The sequence below is a fragment of a genome, unplaced genomic scaffold (genome assembly GCF_019419815.1).
Source record: "Pyrus x bretschneideri cultivar Hongxiangsu unplaced genomic scaffold, Pyrus_bretschneideri_v1 Contig19, whole genome shotgun sequence".
In the NCBI taxonomy this organism is placed as follows: domain Eukaryota; kingdom Viridiplantae; phylum Streptophyta; class Magnoliopsida; order Rosales; family Rosaceae; genus Pyrus; species Pyrus x bretschneideri.
The window spans coordinates 7,363,661-7,390,210 of record NW_025999490.1 but is presented as its reverse complement, the minus strand read 5'-3'; the positions used below and the strand labels follow the sequence as shown (position 1 = coordinate 7,390,210).

At 36.5% G+C, this 26,550-nt stretch overlaps 2 protein-coding genes and 1 long non-coding RNA gene across 21 annotated transcripts; all 3 read left to right on the top strand.

The window, feature by feature from the left end:
• Positions 1–283: 283 nt before the first annotated feature.
• LOC103959247 lies at positions 284–26,269 on the top strand. Of its 19 annotated transcripts, none has more exons than XR_007257708.1 (10): positions 284–676; positions 782–829; positions 969–1,737; positions 1,988–2,071; positions 2,265–2,325; positions 2,427–2,480; positions 2,947–2,998; positions 3,178–3,268; positions 3,510–3,913; positions 26,255–26,269. It is a non-coding gene; the product is annotated as an uncharacterized LOC103959247 (long non-coding RNA). The 19 variants fall into 19 exon arrangements; XR_007257716.1 differs by lacking the exon at positions 26,255–26,269 and adding an exon at positions 2,627–2,688 and having other exon boundaries at positions 285–676; positions 3,510–3,753; XR_007257711.1 differs by lacking the exon at positions 26,255–26,269 and having other exon boundaries at positions 297–676; positions 969–1,044; positions 1,234–1,737; positions 3,510–3,753.
• On the top strand, positions 14,372–16,981 carry LOC103943392 (ras-related protein RABB1c). Its single transcript, XM_009354046.3, has 6 exons — positions 14,372–14,741; positions 14,877–15,016; positions 15,169–15,251; positions 15,727–15,931; positions 16,050–16,118; positions 16,662–16,981. Exons 1-6 carry the CDS (start codon positions 14,696–14,698, stop codon positions 16,752–16,754), a joined length of 636 nt encoding a protein of 211 aa, XP_009352321.1. The 5' UTR covers positions 14,372–14,695; the 3' UTR covers positions 16,755–16,981.
• Positions 20,690–23,513, top strand: LOC103938414 (ATP-dependent 6-phosphofructokinase 2). Its single transcript, XM_009351615.3, has 2 exons — positions 20,690–21,504; positions 22,394–23,513. Exons 1-2 carry the CDS (start codon positions 20,815–20,817, stop codon positions 23,243–23,245), a joined length of 1,542 nt encoding a protein of 513 aa, XP_009349890.1. The 5' UTR covers positions 20,690–20,814; the 3' UTR covers positions 23,246–23,513.
• Positions 26,270–26,550: the final 281 nt, after the last annotated feature.

Here is a 26,550-nt window from a genome sequence, read left to right as displayed (position 1 = left end):
CATCCGTGAAGCCTTTCTTTTAACCTGTTCTTGGTTTTTTAAACCAGAGATAGATTGTTTGCCCTCTCATTTTCATACTCTTCTTATACCTTCTTGTTTGTAGTTTGTGTGATTACAGTTAAGCCATATTAACATTTTATATTCTTATTACTTTTTGTTTTATTATTTTTATAAAAAAATTAATATAAAATATTAACGTAACTTAACTGTGACCACACAAACAGAAGACATAAAGAGATTATGGAAATGCAAGAACTGCAATCCACCTCCTTATTACATGGTTTGTGGCACAGAAAAGGATAAATAAAAAAATGATAAAAAATCGGTTATAGGATGAAAAAATGATTAAAAAATATCAGAAGTTAAACACGGCTACAGGATTGTGGCACAAAGACGATAAAAAATGATAAAGAACGTGTACACGTGTTGGTCATCGCGGGAAGGGAAAAGTTCGGCCTTTCCATTTGTTTCCAGAACGAGGCTTTTCCATTTGTTTCCAGAAGGATCTCTCCCGTTCTCTCTCAAAACCGTGAACCACAAACCACGAACCACAACATCCTTCTCAGTTCGACGGCATCTCATCCCTCCTCCTCCGTTGTACAACATCTCGCCCTCCAGGCTCCTCTCTCCTTCCTCCTCCTCCGTTGGGCAGCATCTCCTCCGCTCTTTCTCATGGGTATTTTTTTTCATCTTTGTATTTCCTCAGATCCCTTCTGCTTTTACCAATTACCGCGTATAAATACAACATAATCTCCACTCTCTCTCATATCCTTCCCACTAGGCGATGATGGCAGCGAGGGGCATCTCGCTCCGCGTTGTCGAAGGCCAGGTCTCTTCCTCTGCTTCCACTCCATTCATTTTATTTTTTTATTTTTCATCTTGAAAAATGAAAAAAGGCTTGGCTTTCTGATTTTCCAATGCTATTATATATACTTTCTTATTTATGGAAATTAGTTCTGATTTTCCAGTTCACCCAAACCGAATTTTGACTTTTGGTCGATTTTCAGCTATTCCACTCCATACACAACCAAACGCCAGAACAAGGTAATGTGTCTCACTCTCAGTCTTTGTTTTATCTACCCTTTTGTTTATTTAGGCTGAAAGATTCCAAGAATTATAATTTAGAAACTGCAAAGCAGTGGGTTGTGGGTCTATGTTTCTAACTGTTAATGAGTTGGATTTTTGAAGGTAAGAATTCAAAAGTGGGTACTTTTTGGTTATTTGGTGCATTAGGTTTTTGTAGTTTGAGGAGAATTTTTAACAGTGGCCACATCTGAATGAGCTGGTGTAGTGCTACACCACAAACTGGATGAAGGTCACAATAAGTATTAGTCACTACGAGAGCGTTGGACTGTCCTCATTCTGGAACCAGGTTTAAGAGGGCCCTGACACTAACATTGAAACCGGTATATAACCCTCTTCTTTTCGTCTTTTAGTCTTTCGCTTACTCAAGCATATGCTGTCATTTAAAATTAGTGGTCCGGTTAATGTACCTACAGTATCAGTAGTTCCTCTCTTTTTAATAGAGTTATTCCCCTTCTTGCGCACGTAAAATCTTCATGTTTGTAAATGCACACATCATATGACTTTTAACACAAGTCTTGCTTCTATCATTTGATGTTGCTGTGGGACTTTGAGTATTATCTTCAACAACTTCACTAGAGGACGCGCTTTTAGTGAGGTGGTGGTTGAAGCAAAGCAGGCAGGTTGAAGCAAAGCAAAGCAACAAATATAGGGGTAACTGTTTAATTAATCTATTAATTTTAATGCATTTCTTGAGTTATAAATATGGTGAACCCATTATTCAATACTAGCTCAATAATCATAATGTTCTTCTCTGACTTTGTGTTTGAATTTTGATATATAATCTATTTGAGTTTTCTATAGAGAATAATCTTTTGGTACTTGCTGCTTTTGTATTATTAAATTTTAACACTAGCAATTTGCTCTATGTATATAATGTGTTGACTTTGTATAATAATTGCAGCCTTTTGAAAAAACTGAGTTGCCCAGGCTGATCAAAGAGAAATCAGTTCTTAGTCACAATCATATAAAAAACATGATATACAAGGTATAGAAGAAATATGTGCAACTTTGAATTTAATGAATTGTGGTGTTTTGTCTTCTGAATTTCTAACCTATTAATATTGGAAGACCTAAAAGATTATTCCAACGTCTCGTTTCTGGATTTATTCAAATTTGTAGTGAAATGATGGTATTTATAAATTTTAATTTATTTTTTCTACGATTACATGTTGATGCAGATTTATTCTGTACGATTCTCTGGTTAGGGTAAGCATTTTGTTGAGCTTTGATTTTGTGAGGGTAAGCTCTTAATCTTTCCTCTATCGTTTTGTTGTTCATCCTATTGTTGTAATTTACTTGCTGTTTGTGATGGAAACAATTTGGTCTTTTCTCTTTACTAGAGGTTTGAGTGGCTTTGTCATAGAGATATTTCAGAAGGGAATCAGACTTTCCAAGTAAGATAAAGATGATACAAAACTATATATGACTGTCTTCTTATCTAATTAATTTCAATCTGTATTTAATACAAATAATTATTTTGGTAGATATGGAATACTTTCGTTAGATCCTTAGGAGTAAAGTGTTTGCCTTTTTTTTATAGCAACTATTTCGAGGTTTGATTCATAGGGTGAACATTGAATTTATCCACGTTAAAGGGACACGGTTAGTACGTTAAAAGTTCTGTTACATTATTTTCATAGAATTAAGAGATAATTTTATGCTTATATTGAATATTCATTCATGATCACATATTTATACGAGTACAATCTTTTATTGTTTTATCTCATTTGGGATTTTACGTTTTAGTGAATGTACAGTTTTCATCTCATTTGAGATTCTACTTCTTAAATGTTGTCAATGAATATATGAATATATCCATTCCTATTAATAGTGCTGCTCTAACAAGCTCGTGATTTACAGTTTCAAGACTAATGCTTTAAGTTCGTGATTTACAAAGTTAGCAAATGCTAAGGTAATTGTTTCTAATCTATAAATTCATACTCTCACTGGGTTGTAGCTTTGCTAATTAAATTTCTATCGTAACTTAAACTGTTTTCACTTTTTTTTTTTAATTGAAGTAAACGCAACACCATATGATTTAAAATGAAAGACAATAAACCACGATTGATATTTTATTTGTCTTGAATGCAGCTTTTACTAGCTCAGTTCATGGGACAACATCTGCTACCTCAACCAACAGTACAGGACGAAAACTTTTCATGTTCCAGTCGTAATCTTTTTTGTATGTAAACATCTTCCTAACGTTTTCAACGTAAATAATATTAATCTTCTATGTCATGCCGACAACGGTTTTTATCAAAATGTACGAGTTTTCATAAGAAATGTTGTGTACAAAGATATTTTGCTGTACATTCAATTTTTTAATGTTTAATTCATTTTTCAAATTCACATAGATAAATACATTTAAATTGTATAAATTATGCGTAAAATAATGTCATTATAGAAGAGCCGTCCGTGTGCAGGTGCGGAAGGCTAGTAATCAATAATCCTAGCGCGTGAGCAGGCCGCGTCAACGACTCAACAACACGTGAGATACTGCCACGTACGTCCAACACCAAGATACCCGTGATTGAAGCTGGGCGCTGTTTTTTCCTTTATCTGTTTATTGATTGATTTGTTTAATGAGATAAGCTCAAACACTGGAAGAGTGAAACTGAAATTGAACACAGCAAAGGACACGAGGAGAAATTATGGGATATTACAGTACCACCACGTGCACTGGAACTAACCAATAAGTACCTGACACGAGACAGAATATTAAATGCTTCAATCAGATCATCCAGCTATCCACCCCTCTCACAGATGAACTCCCACCCATATCTTCAATGACAGTGCCATTTGAATACAAACCGCCTTTCAATTTCTGGTTAGATCATCTTCAACTAAAGGGTTTAGAGGGTTAGAGGATTGAAAATAGTTTGAAAATCATCTTCGACCAAGGGCTAGGCCAGAGGGTTGTAGAATCTGAGAGGGTTCCACGAAATCGAATAGGGCTGGAGGGCTAGTTGCATGCACCTACCCACCCACCCAGCCCGAGGCTGGCCAAAAAAATCGTCTTTCCCGTCGGTTATAATCGACAGGAATGCTTAAGAAAAAAATTCAAATGCAATAGTTAGCCGATGTCAGCTAGTCATTGCATTTGAATATTTTTTTTTTTTTTACAATTTTTTTTTTATTTACAAAATTTTTCCTATAACTTCTATTTTTCATATTTTTTTTTAAATTCTATTTTTTTTCCTATAATTTTTATTTTACAAAATTTGTTTCATATTTTTTTTTAATTCCATTTTTTCCTATAACTTTTATTTCACAAAATTGGTTTTATTTTATTTTAAATTCTATTTTTATCCTATAACTTCTATTTCACAAAATTTGTTTCATATATTTTTTTTAAATTATATTTTTTTTTCTGTAACTTCCTAAGTCATTATACAACATTAAATTAAATTAAGTAACATGAAACAACATTAAACAATATCAAACAACATTAAATAACATTAACCAACAAACAAATTATACAACATAAAAAAAACATTTAACAACATTAAACTTAAACAACATTTTTAAAAACATTTAAGATAAAACTTAAACACCTATTCCATGCTTCTTTTGGCCCAAAGATGTATAACAAGATCCTGTTGTATATCAGATTGGCATGCAACATCGCTTTGTTTCGTGGTGTGTAAGAGCGACCAGCAATAGAGCCACCCCATTGAGGTTGTTCCTCAGTTGGTTGACACACCATGGTCGCAGCCATGGCTGCTGCTCTGTTTTGTTTGTTGCGCCTTACTTGAACTTCTTCATCAGACTCCTCATCTTCTCGTCTCATTTGCGCCCATTTTGCTTCCAATTTGGAATTGGATAAGGACCCCCAGTTGGAATTCATTGCAAACTTGAATTGAAAAAGATTGAATTCAAAGTTGTGTGAATTATAGCCAATATCCACTCTATTTATAGCAAAAGAAAAATTCAAATCCAACGGCTAGCTGACGTTAGCATGATGTCAGCTACCAACGGCTAGCTGAAGTCACTTAGCCGTTAGATTTGAATTTGAGTTGTAGTTTTTAAATAATAAATTATGTTTGGCCCTATGGCCCTTGGTTGGAGACGGAGGCAAATATGGCCTGTATTGTTCATTAAATTATTAATTTTTTGGAGGGCTAAAGGGCTAAAACGAGCCCTCTGGCCAGCGGTCGGTTGGAAATGGCCTTAATCCGCTCCTTGAAGCAACTCCATTGCTGCAACTACGCTTCGAGATAAGCTTGGGATTAAACTTCTCGTTACTTTTAACATAACTCTTGCTCCTGAAATCCGAAGGCCCCGAATTCCTATTCCCCAATGATTTTACAGGAAACCACTACCACCATCACTTCCTCGACCACCACCATATCGATCAAAACCAGCTGAAACTCCTATTTTCAGACCTCAAACAAGATTTTTGATCCAAAACACACCTCCGAATCCGGAACCTTTTGGGGTTCTCTCTTCTAGGGCCGATCCTAAGTTTTTTGGTGCCTAATGCAAAAGTTCAAAATGTGCCTTTTTTTAATATGGAAACATATGTTTAAAAAAATATATTTAATGAGGGTCAGAACCCAGACGAAGCTAGGGGCTAGACCCTCATGCTCAAATTATATTACTTGAGAAAATATACAACGGGGGGACATAGTACCTAAATCCCGACTATCAGAAGTACAATCATATACAACCACTCCTAACAAAGCTCCTTGAAATTTCAACCTTTGAGAAATTGTCTTTTGGCATTTTTTTTAAGCAAAATCATCAATTATATCATCATACTCCAAGTCTTCAATCTCATCATTTTCAATGCATAAGATTGCTAATCCATTTAGCCTATCTTGAGTCATAGTGGTCTTCAAGTAAGATTTTAATAATTTCAATTTTTAAAAACTTCTTTCTGCAGATGCATGAGCCATTTCCTATCATAAATTTCACCCGTTCATAATTTTCAATCATAGTAGTATGAGGAAATTTTTCTAGAGAGTTTGTCCTTAGGATAAGTGATATTAGTTTCTCGAATTTGTCCATTTTCTACAAGTAAGTCTCTCATTTCTACATTAAGATCATCTCAAACTTTTGTATCATAAAGGTTTAAATGGAAAATAGGTTTAGGAGATTCAATATTTTCCTCTACACCAATATGATTATTATCAACATTTAAATCCACATCACCACCATTTTCATGGTCTTGACACTCATCACCAACATTTTCCTCTAAATCACCACCATTTTCATGGTCCTGGGACTCGTCATTAACATCTTTCTCCACATAACCACCAATTTCATGATCATGAGACTCCCCAACAACATTTTGTGACTCTTCACCAACAACATTTTCTTTAAGATTTTTAACCGACTCATTCTTTATAGAAATTTTTTTATTAAGAGATCCTCTTAAACTTTCGGCAATTTCGTTATCTTTTGCCCTTTTTTTTCCCTTTTCATATTACCATATAGTTGTTTCCTAAAAGACATGACTTCGATAATTTGTTTGCAAAAATTACCTACACATGATATAACAAAAATTTCCTATCAAAATTATCATTCCAACACATATTATATATTATAAAAACCCAAACATCTATTATATATTATAAAAGCACTAACACATAGTCTAACATATTAGAAAATTTGATAAAACTGAACCTAAAAATTGGGTTTGAAATGAAATCAAATAATTCAATTAATCAAGAATTCAATTCATGTCACATCCCGACCCGGGCGGGACCACTTCCCAGGCCCGACTCCACCGTAGCACGATATTGTCCGCTTTGGGCTTACCATTCCCTCACGGTTTTGTTTTTGGGAACTCACGAGCAACTTCCTAGTGGGTCATCCATCACGGGATTGCTCTAGCCCCCTTCTCGCTTAACTTCGGAGTTCCTACGAAACCCGAAGCCAGTGAGCTCCCAAAAGGCCTCGTGCTAGGTAGAGATGGGAATATACATATAAGGATCACTCCCCTGGGCGATGTGGGATGTCACAATCCACCCCCCTTAGGGGCCCGACGTCCTCGTCGGCACACCACGGCCAGGGTTAGGCTCTGATACCATATTGTCACATCCTAGCCCGGGCGGGACCACTTCCTGGGCCCGACTCCACCGTAGCACGATATTGTTCGCTTTGGGCTTACCATTCCCTCACGGTTTTGTTTTTGGGAACTCACGAGCAACTTCCCAGTGGATCACCCATCATGGGATTGCTCTAGCCCCCTTCTCGCTTAACTTCGGAGTTCCTACGGAACCCGAAGCCAATGAGCTCCCAAAAGGCCTCGTGCTAGGTAGAGATGAGAATATATATATAAGGATCACTCTCCTGGGCGATGTGGGATGTCACAATTCATTAATAACAACAATTATATACATCAATTATCATATAATTCCATGTCACTTGCAAATTTTTATTTTAAATTATGAATTAATAATTCAAATTTTAAATATTAGTTTACCTCAAAACTCAAAAGGGTTGGTGAATGAGAAGGACCTGTCGGGCTTGCTGGCTTGGAAGTTGCAGCGCAACAGCTTGCAATGAGTTTTGAGAGTTAAATTGCTGCACTTGTAGCCAATGGATAGGAGAAAAGGACAAAGACGGCAGGCATGGCAGTGGGGAAAGTGGGAAACAAAGTGGAGTAGGAAATCGGGAAAAATGAAGATGTGTCAGGAACTTAGGGTTACTTGGGGACTAGTGGTCCCCATTATGTTTTTTTTTTCTTTTTTTTAATGACCCAAAACCTAGGTCGTTCAACTCTTTTGTCAAACTTGGGCTCTTGCCCTCCAACCCCTATTTTGGACTTTGGATAAAATATTTTTTTCCTTATACCTAATTATATGAATTTTTATTTTTGGGTGCCCCTTTCAATTTTGGGCCTTGGACAACTGCCCTGATAGCATTGGGCCTGAGCCAGACCTGGTCTCTTTTGGCTCACTCAAATTTTGTTCAGAATCAGCTAAATATCTGTAACTTTCATCAATTATGACCCGAAACCCACCTCCATTTTCAACATCGATACGGATTTCCAGATCTGGGTTGGACCTAAAAACCAAAGGAGAGTTGCATTCCAAGTCAATCATAGGCTGAAACAGATCAAAGGAGAAGAAAAACGGAGCTGGACCTGGGTGAGAGGAAGCACACTCTTTCTCAGTCCAAAAGCGCCTTCGGAGCTTCTTCATCTTGTGACGGCACAGTATGGCAGAGCAAAAAATAAGGAGAAACCCCTAACGGCTGTAGAGGGAGATTGTACCCAAACGTCAAATTTTCATTTAACATTACTCTATCAGTGCACTTGTTGGTAGGTACTATCAACTGTTAGTGTCACGTGATGGTACCATCTAATAATTTCTCAAAAGGAAATGATCGCAACAAATTCACAATCCAAAATCGCAACGAATCCATCCATTTTAATTCGAAATGCATGCATATATGTATATTCCATTAAGCACGTCAACGGCACTCGACACCATATATACATATTGTGCATCATTTCAATTTTCCTTACATAATTAATAATACATTATTTGATTGAAAAAATCATATGACATTACCCTCCAAAGACAGGATATAGTTGCCCCCTGGACTGTCGGCACAACTAACATAACGCTAGACATCAGTTATTGCTGGTGCTGGGCCATTCCCTCTTTTCCTCCGCTTACTTTATTGTCCACCCCGTTTAAGTTGTCCCACCTATTGGTTGATTGAATCCCTCAATTTCTATAAAATCTGCTCCAGCTCCATGTCAATCGGTAGGGCTATTGGGTGGGCCCATCCCCTAGGGATTGATCAATTGAGCAAGATTAGCTTGAGGTCTCACTTGAGCTTTATCTGACGTCACTCACGTTATAATTTTTTTTTTGTTTTTTTTACACTTCACACATGTGTGGGCGCGTGTCGTCTGACAAGAATTTAGGTGGCATGCTCGTGCTACAACACACTATTAATTTGGGCAGTTGTATTTTTCAAACTTGACGATCCTTTTAATCCTTTTCTTTTAATTTAAAAAATAAAAAAATAATTGTAAAAGACTTCTCTAAGTGGTACAACCTGGACTCTTGGATTGCAAAAGAAAAAGTTATCGAGCCATCCATATTCATTATGTTATTAAAAATGTTTAAAAATTATAAAAAATGCAAAAAAAATAAAAAATAAAACTAAGAGAATATGAATCGTGGCTTGACCATGACGGAATTGTAATTTAAAATGCAACAGGCAGCTTGACGAGATTGTTTAATTTAAACATAATACGAATTTTTTTTTCTAATAAACATAATTTCAAAATGTAATAGTTAGGGCAATTCATGTAAGGGTGAAAATAAACTCAGGCAATTAATGTTCACTAAGGCAATAATTACCAATTAGGCAATAGCCCGGGCTATTATCACCCTAAGACTATCTCCAACAATGACTTAAAACCTAAAATTTCCCTTTTTTTTCCCCCCAAAATCTACTCCAACCAATGACCTAAAATTAACCTAAAACCTAAAACTTATTTTGAGGCCAAATACCAGCCCAATTTTAGGCCACAAAGCAAAATGGTCCCACCAACTGAGACTGAAACAAGGGCTGTGAAGCCCACTGCCCAGCTCCCACGCGCCAGACAGCCTACAATTCATCTGAGACTGACACAAGCTGGCCCACCCACGTGGGGTTGTCCCCCGGGTGTCAGCCCACTGTGTAGCCCAACGGCTACTTTTGCAACAATCCAACGGCTGGATTTAATGGACCGTTGGTTAATCCAACGGTCCAGGTTCAATTTTTGTTTTTTTAGTTTTATATTTATGTATTTATTGAATCCAACGGCTTAGATCAAATATAATTAAATATAACGGTAAAAAAAAAGATCTAACGGTCCAAATTTAAATCCAACGGCTAGAATAATTTAAAAAATTATTTAACTTAAAATTCAACCAAAAACTCTATAAATACCTATGTATTTGTTCAAACATCCACACAAAACTCACTTTTCTCCTACAATTCTTCCAATTTTTCTTTATACCATTTATTCTCATTTCTAGAATTTTCAAGATGGCAAAAGAGCATGTTAGAGGTCGTAATTGGACCTTTGACGAAGATATTGCTTTATGTTTGGCATGGATTTCAATTAGCGAAGATGGTGCCGTCGGCACCAATCAAAATAGAAAGGTTTTATGGGGTAAAATCGTTGATAAGTTCCATGAAAACTCCAACGCCGGTCGAAGGGAAGTTGGTGATGTTTATGATCGGTGGAAGATTATCAACAAAGCGTGCACTTTATGGAAAGGAAGCTTGGAGAGAGCCATGGTTGACATGCCTAGTGGAAGGGGCGCCTCAGAAATTGTGAGTTTATTTGTTGATATTTTAGTTGTCATGTACATAATAGTATTTTGCAACTAATTGTTTTTATGTATTTGTTGCATAGGGTGACAAAGCAATGGCAATTTACAAGACAAGAACTACACCAAAAAATCAAGCTTTTAAGTTGCATCATGCTTGGAACATCCTTAAGGATTGTCCGAGGTGGGGAACCGATGCGAACCAACAATGTGGAAGATTATTTCATAATGAAGCCCCACCCCCAAATGATGTCAATGAAGGTGTGAATTTTGCCGACAATGAAGGTGTCGAACAAATGACCCCAACTTCTTCTTTTGCAAGGCCCCCGGGTAGAGATAAGCAAAAGGAAGCAAAGAGAAAAGGGAAGTCCCAAGATCCGACACGTGCACAATTTGCTAGCGAAATGGCAATAATGAACGAAATCCAGTGCCGTCGACAAGAAGAATCGGCCCAAATGCTTTTGGCCATGAAGGAACAAGGGGATAGGGAGCAAGAAAGGTACGAAACAAATTTGATAATGGAGGACCTCGACAAATACACTCCAGAGAGGAAGAGATACTTACGTGGTAAGCAAAAGGAAATTTTACGAAGGAATGCCACAAGGAGTATATTTCAAGATGATGATTCATCTCAAGACTATCACCCAAGTCCATCACCAAGTCAAGATGGTGAATATCATTATTAAGTTTATGTAGTCTATGAGTTTTCGATTGTATTAAGTTTATGTAGTTTATTAATTTTTATTTTTATTTTTTAAGTTTATGTGGTTTATTAATTGTCTTTTTTATTTTTTAAGTTTATGTGGTTTATGAAATGTCGTTGGTATTAAGTTTATGTGGTTTATCTTGATTTTCATGTATTGATTTAGTGATTTTTCAAAATTTATCGGAATTTAAATATTTTTAGGTTAAAATGTTCATAAAATTAATTTATGATAGTCTACATAATTTTTTTTTTAAAAAGTTAATTTAAAAAAAAAATAGCCTTAATTCATTCTTTGATAATCTGGGGCTAAAATTTTAAGTCAGAATGGTTGGAGTAGAAAAGCTGTTTCTGGGCTAAAACCTAAATTTTCTGGGCTAAATATTTTTAGGTTTTAGGTCACCATTGGAGATGGTCTAAAGGGTGGAGTTGCTCTTAAGGTAGGTATAGATGAAGAGAGTGGAGGCAATGCATAATGCATTACACTCCTCTTTTTTCTTAACAAATAATCTGGTGGATCACGAACACTTAACGGAATTGCGTAGATCAAGTTAACCTCCTCTGCCAAAAATAAAGTTTGCAGCACATCAATCTTCCAGCATTTTGTAATAGAGTCAATTAACTTATTCACCGTTGTCAGCGTGCATCCCACCGGCTTGAGAGAGTACGGGCGAAACCGAGATGGGATGGGGATCCAAGGGTCATCCCAGATACGAATGGATCGTCCAATACCCACCTGCCATCTTAGACCCAAACTCAGGACCTTTCATGCGGTACAAATTCTTTTCCAAACATACGATGCTCTAGATTTCAGCGGGGCTTCCATAAATGAGTTATTTGGAAAATATTTTGCCTTCAGAACTGTTGCAACCAAAGAGTGAGGATCATATAGCAATCTCCACTCCTGCTTTGCCAACATTCCCAAGTTGAATGCATATAAAAGCTGAAACCTAAGTCCCCCTCACTCTTTGGACTACAAAGATGTTCCCAAGAGCACCAATGTAATTTTTTCTCTCCCTCATCACCACTCCACCAATAGGATGCAATCAGCTTGTTTAGGTCATCGCAAAATAGTTTGGGAAGAAGAAAGCAACTCATTGAGTAGTTAGGAATTGCTTGCGCCACTGCCTTAACCAGCACCTTTTTTCCCGCTGTGCTTAACATTTTACCCTTCCAAGTTTTTAGTCTCTTCCATAGACGATCCTTAAGATAACCAAAGCACAAGCTCCTGTTCCTCCCAACAAGTGTTGGCATGCCAAGGTATTTCTCATGTCGATCCACGTGATTCACCCCAAGGATCTCGACGAGCTTGAGCTGCACAGGACGCTTGACGTTTATGCTGAAACATGTCTCACTTTTTTCAAGATTCACCCTCTGGCCCGAAGCATGCTCATAAACCATTAGAGCATCCCGTATTTGCTTGCAATCCGACTCCGTTGCCCGACCTGCAATAAGGCTAAGGCTACGTACATGAATTGGACAAAAAATTACAACCAGAAAAAGAAAAGAAGGAGAGGAAGACGAAGAAGAGAATGAACATCAGAAGGGACGAGTACGTACATAGGCATTGCCAATGAAGTCCCATCTGGGCCCCTGTCGCTACACATGACGCCAATGACTTGTTAGTTGTTGGCTTCTTAGATACCCAACTAGTTTATGCAGTGACAATTGATCGATGCAAACTTAGTTGGGCTCTTGAAGAGGCTGATTGAGCAGAGAGCTCCAATTGCAATCCGCCCCCGGCCTCAGTCTCCGATCCATCATCTTGATCAAGATCTCGAGGTCGCCGCACACTCTTCCTCAATCTTTGTCCTTTGGAAAGTCTAGGAGTAGTAACTTTTTCTTAAACAAAAAGCAATTTAATGACAAAAGCTTCACTTTAATGAAAAACATAAAAATTTAATATAATAAAGATAAAAACAAAAGAGAACAAGCCTAAAATAAGGGGCCTATGAGCTGGAAGCAAGGGTCGCGTGCAATATCTCATCAAACTAAAATTACATAGCAGGAATATCCCATCAATTTATGCTTTATTTCTGTGAACGAATTGTCTTAGACTGCAACAATATCCATCAACAACTTGAAAATAAATGAACAGAAAATGCATTGATATCGTATTAAAATTTTGATACTTTGTGATTCGTCAAGTTAAAAAATAGAAGTTCAAATAGGTAAATTTTTTCAACAAGTGAGACAAAATTATCAATCGTAAACACATGTCCTTATTTCTAGAATTGAACACTGCCACTAATTCTAAAATTGAACATTGCTACTATTTCTAGAAGTGAACACTGTCACCATCACTATTTCTCCATGCTAATGAAAAATAACCTATATATATATTTATATATCAATATTAGATATACAGAGGACTGTTAATACAATGAAAGAAACTCATGGGAGAGCTAACAAGTGCAAGCTCCTCTTCTGATTTGATTTTCGGGTTTAATGATTACACAGTACGTATGAAAGTACTCACCAAAAGTGTGAGAGTTAATTAGCTTCCTAAACTGTAAGTGGCCCTTTATCATAATGGTAAAAAGAAGTGTTGTCTTTGCATCACGGCGTGGATTCGAACCTCATTGGCTCCTTAATATAACATCTAATCTAACAGATCTATCATTTGACAAAAAAAAAAAAAAATCTAACAAATCTATCGTTTGACCAAAAAATTTAGCTTCTTGAACTTAGTCTTTGAAAATTTTGCCCTTTTGTTCCTTTTGTTTCAATGTGTAGGATAGCTCAGTGAGCTCATATGCAAGTGTACCTCTTAGATTCATTCCTAACTAGACTTACATGTCGTTGGATTTCCACATGTCACAATCTCATGGTATCTTGGTTTAGGTTTGAATTTGTACAAGACATTTGCTTATACTAAAGAACGTAGCCGTTTGTTTTCATCATCTTTAGACAGAAATGGAATAGTGAATGCTTCCTTTCATCTTCTCCACTGTTTATAGTTTTCAAACATATACTAACATGAAGCTCAGGTTCTTTCACCGAGTACTGAATCAACGGTCTTGTTTTAATATGTAACTTAAATTACAGTTTTGGTGTGCATTAAGAAAAATGGGCCGTAACACAAAATGGGAGAAGGCCCAAATGGGAAGAATAATAGGAAAATTAATAAAAAAAGATTTAAAAACTTTGAGTTTTAATGATAAGGATAAAATAAAAGACAAAGTGAATAATATCAGAATTGACTTTTTAATATAAAAATATAATTTTTTGTTAAATTAACAGTATCAGAAGTTTTTCGTTCAACTCCACAACAATAATTTGGGGTTGGGGAGTGATGTTGGTGAAGGAGGAAATGACAGCGAGGACGGAGAGCGGTTGTATACAAGAGAAGGGAAGAGAAGACGTTCTCGCTTTTGATTTGGTTTGACCTCTCTCTCTCCTGTTTTGTTTCGGTGGTTTTCTTTTCTACCCCCACTCCTACTCCCTTTCCCTTGTGGATTCCGTTCCGTGTACAAATTACAATTAAAATTGTCAATAAATTAAACAACAGACAGACAGACAGACAAACCTTAGTTTTGGAATTAGAATTTAATTTGCGATCATTGGATTCGATCAAACTTGTTGTTTGTTGGTGTTTTGTTGATAAGACAGACAGAGAATGTCTTACGCGTATTTGTTCAAGTACATTATCATCGGCGATACTGGTACTCCTTCAATTATTCTTTTATTTATTTGATTTGATTTGTGCATTAATCGAATTTAATTTAATTATTCTTCTGTCCTTGTCCTCGTTTTGATGAATTGCGATTTGATTTGTGTTGTGTTGTGTTGTGTTGCAGGAGTTGGAAAATCATGTCTTCTTCTTCAGTTCACCGACAAGAGGTTTCAGCCAGTGCACGATTTAACCATTGGCGTTGAGTTTGGAGCCAGGATGATCACCATCGACAACAAACCTATCAAGCTCCAAATCTGGGACACGGTTTCTTTCTTTCTTACAAATTCATTCATTCTTTCATTTTAATTAATTTTTTTTATGGAATTGACATAATAATTCAATTCAATTGTTAAGCTTTTCGATTTACGATTTTCCGCGCATGCGAATAAATTTACATTATATTTATATAATTTTAGGCTGGCCAAGAGTCTTTCAGATCCATAACACGGTCCTACTATAGAGGGGCAGCTGGTGCCTTGCTTGTCTATGACATCACCAGGTATTCTTTCAATTCTAACCTCATCCTCAACATAATAATTTTGGATTCTTTGTTGCACTATCGCCATGCGGCATCTCTTACTTTGGACGACGGACTATGAACTATGGACTATGGACACCACTTTGTCATATTCAATTTTGCTTTGTGGTTTTTCGAGTAAGATATAACCCCGTCTGCTTTGATTCCCTATAAGTTTCTCAGAGTGTATTGTTCACTGTAAATAAATTGTTTTCGGAGAAGGTATTTCCATCACAATTCACATGGAAAATCACTCCTCATACTTCTATTATCCAGTTAGGTTAGGCTTAAAAATGCTCTTGCTGTGTTTTGCCTATTGCATTAGACAAGTAAAAGCTCAGGCGAGATCCCAGTAATCTACTGGATTCATATGCTAGTGTGGATGAAGAGCATTAAGCACCTTACTATGCCATGTTAAGGCACTGGCGATGACGATAATTCCTTCCTTTACTCTTAGGAGGGAGACTTTTAATCACTTGGCTAGCTGGTTGGAGGACGCGAGGCAACATGCAAATGCAAACATGACAATTATGCTCATTGGTAATAAGTGCGATCTAGCTCACAGACGGGCTGTGAGCACAGAGGAAGGGGAGCAGTTTGCAAAGGAGCACGGCTTGATCTTCATGGAGGCGTCTGCTAAAACTGCTCAGAATGTTGAGGAGGTGACAAAATATTATCTTTTTGATGGCCATTGTTTTTTAAGAAAACTGATATCTTCATCATGGTTTTTTTTTTTACCTTTCCTTTATTAATAATAGTTACATTTTCCAATCCATTCAGGCATTTATAAAAACTGCTGCAACCATATACAAAAAGATTCAAGATGGAGTGTTTGATGTATCAAATGAGGTTAGCTTTCTCTCTTTATGAATCATTCCTTACATGTCCTCCTTATCTATTACTTGATATTTATTAAAATATGTAGAAAATTTCTGCGGTATAGTTATGTTCTCATTAGTGCTTTCTGTTTGGTAGGGAGGATAAAAGTGTGTTTTTGATATTGCAGAGTACTTTGTGAATGCCAAGTAATGATTGACTATATGGTTTCATGGAGCCGCTATATGGTTTCATGGAGCCACTATATGAATGCATTTTATATTGGTGGGTTGCATAATAATTTTCTTCTGTGATTGCAAATTACGGTTGCTTAAATTTATAGTAACCTGAAAATGTAATGGGTAAGCTCACATTTGCAATATATAAAGACGAGGCTGGGTCTTGCCTCATGCTCATTGAATTGACTCTCTGAAAAAATAAAACGATATCGCAATAAAATACGAAATGAACAAAAAGCCTTCTTGTGGATGCTCAGAGACAAATTGAACAGTTTGTTATATTGAATGAAAGAGAGCTGTGTATGAGCTTATTCCCGATTCTTGGTCTTGTTTGCAGTCTTATGGCATAAAAGTTGGATATGGTGGAATTCCAGGACCATCAGGAGGCAGAGATGGCGCTTCCTCTCAAGCTGGAGGCTGTTGTAGTTGAAAGTTTGATCTCATGTGCCATGTTGAAAGCGGTTTATCTGGCGTTTGTTTACATTCTCAGTTTTTATTTTTATTTTAAAGTTTTTGTGGTTAAATATGAAGGTTATGGATCCCTTCTTTATATAAACCAAATTGAAATACGTGTATAATTCTTGGTCATGTTCTAATTTGATTGTAAATTAGTCATTTAAAGTTAGGTGAGTTGAATGAAAGTGCAGATTCTGAGTAGACAGGGACTCATTGTTATTTATTGGTGTTCATATTGGCGTTTCTATATGTTCCTTGCTGAAAACCGATGGTGGCTACCTTCGATTTGAAATTTCCCAGTAGATTTACATGATTGTCTTTCAAAATAACTGAGTCCTGGAGTCGGTACCTAGTACCTAATTACCTGTAGTCTATACAGAGGACATTTGAGTCTTAGGAAAACTTTGAATAACATACAATTATCAATGTATTCACGGTCGTGAGGTTCTCCCATAGTTTCTGTCCCTTCATTATTCCATGTGAGTGGTTGTATGTAGACATTACCACTCACACAAAAGTCCTTTTTGTGTAAGTGCTTTTGCATATGGAAGCGTTTCTCGTCTGCCAGGGAAAATCCAAGCCTGATGGTTGCGCTAAAATCACAACTATACTATTCGTACTTGTTCATACAGTATTTCTTCCAGCCATTCTGTATAGAGCAGCAAACTATGGGATTTTTCATTGGTGATTGGTATGGATGACTCGATCACATGGTTGTCCGACCACATACAGAAAAAAACACCCGCCGACATTCTACAGCCAGCCACATCACAAATCTTGAAATTGAAATGATTATACACAGGAATCCTGGTATCATTTTTTATATTTTTCCCACATAAATACAAATTCACATATATTGTTCAAGCTATTTAACTATGACTAAAAAGATTGTCTAAGATTTCAAATTTTGAATCTGTCTAAACTAAAATACCTAAATCTGAATCAATAAAACTAATTGTGGCGGGAACTGTTATTGTCAAAAGATTGTCGTCTTCACCTCTGAATTCAAATTCCTCGTCGTCTTTGGAGTTCACCGTGCAAGCTTTGGGCTTTAAACTCGAGTAAGCTCCAAAGCTACACCTCATCGTCCCTTAGATATGTATTTCACTGCGAGAATTATGAATAAAGCACTCAACTGCTTCATCAGCTCCACCCGAATTGTGCATGTTCAATAATCCAATCGCTGCAAATTCAATGTTTTGCTTGTAAACCTGTGGAAGTGGAAATCACGCACAAATTTATGTTTTAAGAGTAATCAGTGTACTGTGTTACTACCCGTACGTTACATAATTTTAATCCCAATTCTTAGGAAACGCGTTCAGAAGCCAACCTTAATAGGAGATCCAGTAAAGACATCGCAATGGAGGACTCTTAATGCTACGCTAAATGACTTGTCCTTTGGTAACCGAGACAGACCGCCCTAAAATTGCATGAAACATATATCAAAATACATTGAATTTAGGGTAAATATCAGTTTAATATTCTCAAGTTTCATGGTTTTCAACATTTGGTACATGAAGTTTTTTTCGTCCCAGAGTCATACCTAAAGTGTTAATTTTGAGATAGTCTCATACATCCGTTAGTCTGGCTGTTAAGTCTTCCGTTAACTGATGACGTAGCGCTCATATGGACAATGATTGGGCGCCAAGTGTCACTAAGAGATCCACGTGGAAATTAAAAATTCAGGAAAAAATTTAAAAAATAGAGGAAAAAAAAAATTTGGGTTAAATCTTAATCCCGCCCCTCACCCACCCCACCTTCCCCTTCCCCTCACCCACCCGCCACCATCCATTTTCATTTTTCCCGCTCGTGGCTTCTTGCGGTAATGGAGTACCATCTTATATAAACCACAATGCGGAACATTTGATGTACCATCTTGTATTTCTAGTAGTGCAAAAAATTTATCCGGAAATAGAAGCTTTAGCTTGGTTGAATAATTATTTCAGTCTTAGGCCATGTGTAATGGTTGGGTTAAAGTGTAAAATTTAAGCTTTAAACCCACCTAATAGCTTTCCAACTATTGGGCTTTAAATAACCCATGTGGGAAAATCTGGGCCATATTCCACCCAAGTTTTAAGCCTGGGTTAAAGATTTGGGCCCACATTATGTGTAGACGCGCTGAACAAATGGAGGAAGCGCATCTAAGTTTTACGTCGGAAGCTTAACACGCCACAAAGCTGCACTCACTGGGTCCCAACGGCTGACAGCTTTGTCAACCACTACTTGGGAGCCTAATCAAGGACGAAGTCAAAAATCTATATAGATGGGGACATCCTCAAACAATAAAGTCATAAATTAAGAAGGTCATGAATTTATCAAACAAAACACATATATTAATCCATAAGGTTTTCATATAACATATTATAATATCGCTCGACACATTTTCATCTTTTAAAAATGTTGCATGACCACTTCATTACCAATACCATCAAACATCTCTCTCCATATAACCATATTATCATTCATCTTTTAATCTCCATTCGATTTCTTAATCAATTCTTCATAGATTTCATATCCAAAAATGTTGCATCACATGGGATTGCTATATGCATTGCATTTTTTCCATACACACAACAACAACAATAACAACAACCTAGTGGGGGCATCTGCCCCCTCTGGGCCCAATGTGGCTCCGTCCATAAGCCTAATGAGTAATGGTTCTTTTAGCCATGAATGGGCCATTGGTTGATCTAACGGTTTATATTCAATTTATTTTTATTTTAATATGAGCAAATCTAATAGTAAAAAAAAGTCTAAAGGCAAAAAATTAAATCCAACACTAAAACAAATACAAACTATATTTGACTTAAATATGACCCAAAAACTCTATAAAGGGTGGTGCTATCCATACATTATTTTTACCTTTCATACACCCTCTTAATTCCGAGTGTCAGATAGAATGAGCTGAAGAAAATTTAATGACAGAAATTAACGGGGGGTGTGTGAGAAGTAAAAATGTATAGGTTGTGCTTAGGAATGTGATAGGTTGTGTGATTTTTTTATTATTAATCTAAATTTCAATATTTTTTTGTTAAAATGTTCATAAAAATAAATTTAATATATATATATATATATATATAGTTTTTTTTTTTTTAAGCTAAGGCGAAAATATATAGACGTCATTCCATAATATCAAATTTAAAATTTATCATAATTATTGAACCAAAAAAAAAAAAAAAAATTTCTGAGTTATAACTTAAAATTCTCTCAGTTAAAATTTTAAATTTTAACCCCAATCATTGCACATAGTCTCATAGTCTCATAGTATCATCAATTATCCTTCATTTTTCAATTTTCTTTATATCACTATTTATTGCATGCACTCTCTTTCCGTCTTTAAAACAAGAATGGTACTAGGAGGTCACCCTAACAATTTTCTTAACATAAAAAGTAAAAAGAAAGATAAAAAACGAAACAATTTTAAAACAAGCTCTTTAAAAGGGCGTTAATCAGAAGAAAATTTTATGAGTTCACAAATCACGTAATCGTAATATATTATTTGACCTGTACTAAAAAGAATGTACAATTTTCTATTTCAAGGTATATACGACTAACAAACAAATTTTCGTATTATAATTAAAGTGCTGTGATAACGATATGCAGTTGTGTTTCAGATCTTTTGCAAATTAATTTGTCAAACCAAATTCGTTGAGTGACTCAAACCTTGTAAATGTAAATATCGTGATCATGTAATTTTTTATATATATTTTATTTTTGAGGAATCGTGATCATGTACTTGACATTTGACAACGCGGAGGGGGTACGTGTCTACTGTCTTGCAAGAGGGGGCGCCACGTGCAGTTTTGTTTTTGTCTGATCAGATCAGATCAGATGTTGAACTGTAGAGGACCTCACCAGCTGAGTATTGCATGCTCTTATTATATATATATATATATATATATATATATATATATAGATCATTCAGGGAGATGATTCATTCTTCATTTGAGATATTTGCGTAAAACTTGTGGCTGTTTAATTATTTGTGATATATTTGGTTATAATTATAAACTAGCCAGGAAATAGGTAAGACGATGGCCGTGGCGCAGACAGACCCAGCAGCAGCAACGAGAAGACATGATGATGATGAAGATCGGGTGATGATATACTTGCCCTTCTCTAATCGTGTGAGGCTCCAGAAACTACCCCTCCTAACTGATCATCTCTCGCTCGGATCAGATTCAGACCTAGTTCAAAGTAACGTCATCAACACCAACCCCCTAGAACACAACCCCTTCTTCTCCCAGTCCGATTGTTTCTACATAGCCCCATCTGATGTCGTCCTCCGCCACATCATCTACGACTACAAACACCCTCAACCGAAAGCTGCAGCAGCAGGTGGAGGTGGCGGTGAAGAAGAAAAACAAGGCTACTCTAGTACTACTACTAGTGCCTTGGCATACCACCGCGCCGGCCCACGACGCCAAATCTTGTTCGATGCGTCCAGGATCAAGGCGGCTATTGTGACCTGCGGTGGCCTCTGCCCGGGTCTCAACACCGTCGTCCGAGAGCTTGTTCTTGGCCTCTGGGATCTCTACGGGGTCCGTCACATTTTTGGTATCAAGGCTGGCTACCGTGGCTTTTACTCTACGGAACCCCTCCCACTCAATCCCAAGCTTGTTCACAACTGGCACAAGAACGGCGGCACCCATCTCCAGACCTCCAGAGGCGGTTTTGATCTTCAAAAGATTGTCGATGCCATCCAACATCGCGGCTATAATCAGGTTGTCATTCATGTCAATCAATTTGAATTAATTCCTTTACTATTTGAGTTATATATTCCTCTAGTACGCAACCTCACCCCTCTTTAATTTATTTATAAATTAAACGAAAATTGTGTGGTGGTGATTTCTCTATGACTTGATGATGATTATCTACTACCTAACCTAGCTACACATGTAAAAGTAACTGTGTTCAATGCCCAGCTGATGCTAGATGTATTTGGATCAGAAATGTTCTCTTAGTTATCATGTTACCAAAGAATTCACGAGTACCCATTTTAAGATTTGATATCAAAACGGAGAATAAATGAATGGTCACCCATTTTTCAATTTGGTATCAAAGGGGGATTATAAATAGATGTGTTTTAATTTCAAACATTCATATCAAATTCAATAGTAGGCATGGGTATTATGAATTTTTGGTTCGAGAGGACGGGCGTATTTATATGCCACTACACAAAAACTAAGCATTTGTTATAACAGGTTTAAAACCATGTTTGTAGAGAATGTAGCAACTTTTAGCCCAAACACAGCTATAAGTAATGGCTAAAAGTGTCATAAAACACAGCTATAAGTGACTTGTCTAATAATTTCTTAGCCTGATACGACGATAAGTGATGACTAAAAGTGTCACAAAACTTAATTTTTTGTTTTGTGTCTTTCTGTCAGAATTATCAAAACCATGAATTGTGTTCTAATAAACTCAGTTGCCACATATATATTTATATTTGAAGGTACAGAGTACCCTCGCTTTTATATGTGTACCAACTACCAACAAAACATGATTGTAATGGTAAATGGTTATGTTATGAATGACCCGAGCTAGTTGAGTTATTAACTTTATATGCTCTGATAATCTCCATGGATAACTAATATGTATATTATCAAACAGTTGTACATCATAGGTGGAGATGGCACGATGCGCGGGGTTGTTGAGATATATCATGAGATATGTCAGCGCAAACTGAATATTGCGGTGACTGGAATTCCAAAAACTGTGGACAATGATGTAGGTATCATCGACAGGTCTTTTGGGTTTCAGACAGCGGTAGAAATGGCACAGCAGGCAATCAGCGCAGCTCATGTGGAGGCGGAAAGTGCAGTGAATGGAATAGGGTTGGTGAAGCTAATGGGTCGAAGTACAGGGCATATTGCTCTACATGCAACACTGAGCAGCCGTGACGTGGACTGCTGCCTAATTCCTGAAACTCCATTTTACCTGGAAGGAAAAGGAGGGCTATTTGAGTTCCTTGAGCAGCGATTGAGGGAGAATGGACACGCAGTGTTAGTAGTGGCTGAGGGAGCTGGACAGGATCAAATGATCGAGGCTAATAACAATGATCATCATGCTGATAATAATAAGGATGAATCAGGGAACCCAGTGTTCCTTGACGTTGGGCAGTGGTTGAAGTCGGAGCTAAACAAGTGGTGGAAGAGGGAGCACTCAAATGAGCTCTTCACTGTCAAGTACATAGATCCGACATACATGATACGCGCGGTCGCTGCAAATTCAACAGATAACTTGTACTGCACACTGGTAGCGCATTCAGCAATCCACGGAGTCATGGCAGGGTATACTGGATTTGTGTCTGGCCCCATCAACGGAAACTATGCTTACATTCCACTGGAAGAGGTTGCCAAGGCTAAAAATGAAGTCGACACGAGAGACCACAAATGGGCCTGGGTTAGATCGGTCACCAACCAGCCTGATTTTCATATATACAGCAACGACGACAAGGACTGACTATTAAATTCAACCATGCATGCACTACAAAACAGTAATCATATGTACTTCTCTCTTCTGAGTCTTCTCTGTATTGATGATTGATCAGGCTTTAATTTGATCTCTAGCTAGTTTGATGTTTCCAAATAATTAACCTCCACCAGCTGCCACCTTCAGAATAAAGGGTAAATTCCTACCCGCATTTTAAACTTTGTAATAGTTATGTAGTAGTCATATTGAAGGACAATTCGGAGATTTTGTTTACTTCTATCAATTTCAAATTTTTTTATTTGCTTTTTTTTTTCTTGCTTAAAAATTCATAATAAATATACTCAGGGCTCAAAATATGATTAATACTGCATCCAAATGTTCTATAACATTTTCTTCAGCGGCGGATTTGGGAAAAATTATTCATGTAGAAATTCACAAATATTTTTTAGACATGTGATAACTTTAAATTAAATAATAGACATGTGATAATTTTAATGAAGCTATAGTTCTATCATTTAAAACTTAAAAAAATAAATAACAGTACAGTTATAACTGTGCACTACGAGTTTTTATATTTTAGTGCTGCTTTATAGCTTCATTATTAATAAAAAAAATAACATTGCATTTAATGTAAATTACGATACTAACACTCAATGATCTTCCATTTTGTGAGTTAATGGACTTTTATTAACAACATCATAGTGAAAAAGATTCTCTCCACTGAGCGGTAGCAACTGTAGAAACAAAATAATAATAAATAAATCTACTATTCATAAAAGAAATTTAAATTCAATTATTCGGTTACGCAATAAATTTCACAATATTCAAATTTTATTATTCATAAAGTAAATTATTTAATAAGTTATAAAGAACTTACTTTGAAATTTGAAAGATTAAATTTTAGTGGTCGTTGGAATGATCGCCAAAGTGAGGTGGTAGAAGTTTGGGCGTTAGCAAGTGAGTTTGGTGGGATTGGGGGTTGAGAATTAGAATTGAAAATTTGGAATTGAGTTTTGGGGATTTTGGGGGGTTCTCTGAGTCTTTTTTTTTTCTTCAAAGTTTTAGATTATCTTTTTTGTTTAGTTTTTTCATTTTTAATTTACTTTTTATAAAGTGACTTTGTCCAAAATGACATCTTATTGGCTAGGTCATATTTAAGAAACAAATAATAATAAGAAGAACGACTCTTCTTTGAGATATTTTATCAAATAGTTAAAGGGCTTGTATGAAGACCAATTTCAACCTTCAAAAATACATTATTTAAATTATCCATGAATATTCGCTGGAATGCAAGGGTTAGCTGACCCTCCTTGCATGTAAGTGCATCTGCCTCTGTTTAGCAGCCGCCAAAAATTTCTTGCGAATCCTCAAATGATCAGATGTCGCATTTTTCTTATAAAAATCAGTTTCACGAATTTATACAAAACGTTATTTTTTAAAAAGATTTTCGCGTAAGTTTCGCCACATTGTAGAATATTTGGGAGACTTTTAGACCCCCATATATCACTTCCAAGCTACATTAGCATGTATCATTTACTTATCTATTTTTAAGTTTATAAATTCATAAAGATACTTCGAGGACTAAAAAACAATACGAAAATTAAAGAAAAGAGTTTAAAAACTTTGAGTTTTAACCAAAATGACAAAAATGTATTGTAAGTGAATAGTACCATGGGTGACTTTTTATAGTAAAAATATCATTAACGTTAAAAGTGAACAGTACTATAAGTGATTTGTTAAGACTCCTAAAAACAATGGTAATATTTTGAGTGAGACATTTATTAACTCGAGTAATTTCAAACGTGCTTAAAGCGACCTTATAAGATCCAAAAGGTGGGCAATATATTTCAAACACAATGTCTCACTTAGTTTAGGTTCCATCATCAATCAATTATTTTAAAAATGTACTATTTAGTTCTTTGTCATATCGTTTTCTTCACATGCCATCCTAGGCATTCCATAGTAGTTTGAGTAAGTATGATATCTATATATACAAATCAGGCAACCTGAGTTCGATACTATAATTAACACTATGCTAGTATTGTGAAATCCCGTTTAAGGATTTCACTGTTATAATCTATGTATTTGTATTATTGAGATTTTATATTATTTTTCGAGAATTTATGTTAATTTATTTGAATTTAGATTTTAATTAAACTAGCTACGAAGTTTGAAGTTTGGGAATTAATTATCTAAAATTCATAGGCCTTTTGAGGTCACAATTTATATTTTCGATTAGAGCTCGATCTCACGAACACGTAGTCATAAACCGTTTGTGAAACAGAATTATAACGAAAGAGTTACTAATGTTTAAAGTTAGGGATATTTTTGTAATTTTGGCTCTCATCTAGAATACTCCAGATTTTCTGGAGCCATCAGATGGTGCCACGTGTGTGGCCAAGATGGTGGGATAAGAAGGGAAATGAGAGAGATGGACAGATAGGAGAAAAGGAAAATGAGAAAGAGGGGAGGGAAGTCGACCCAATCAGGAGAAGAGGGGGAGAGGAACTGACGAATGGGAGACATAAGAAAGGAGGGGAAGGATGGGAGGAAGAAAACACCCAATTCGGATCCCTTTTCTGACCTGTGTGACCTTCTCGGTTCCCTTCATCCTCTCTGACGGTTTTTCGTCTGTTTTTTTGGCGAACCATGTCCAAAAAACACCTGGGAAACACTCCACGACCTTCCCTTTACCATTTACAACCCAAAATTGATGGAAATTGCCTTTGATTTAGTGAAACCCACACCGGTGGGTGCGATGGATCCGTGTCGTCGGTCCATCAATTCTAAAAGGTTTTCCATCAACTACCACCATTCGCAGGTGTCTCTTGAGTCCAGGAACAAAGCCCATGGGTGGGTTGAGGTGTCGGAGCCGTTTTGGAGTCGAATTAAGAACACCCAATTCAAGGCTTTCCGACAGATCAAGGTAGTTTTCAGGTGTTTTCCAATCGAATTGGACTTCGATGGCTTGTTCTCGTGCATTTACGTTATGTTTCTTTAGTTATTTTAGTCCTTTATGCCATTTTCGTGTGTTTCTAGGTTCATATGGCTAAGGAAGCAAAAAGGTGCATTTTGGAGCATTTTGGAGCAAAATTGGGCTTGGAATGGATAGCTTACGTTTGGAGCAAAAGGAATGGACAAAATTGAAGAGGATTCCTAATCAAATGAGTTACATCCTTTCCTAAACTAAGTAATAAAGCCTTAGGATATTTTCTGCCCAAAATTCCCACCATAGCTGCACCCACATGCTCTCCCATCATCATCATTCACCCTAGCTTTAATTCACATGCTTTCCCAACAAATAAATCAGCCATTCCACATGCATTTCCACCCAC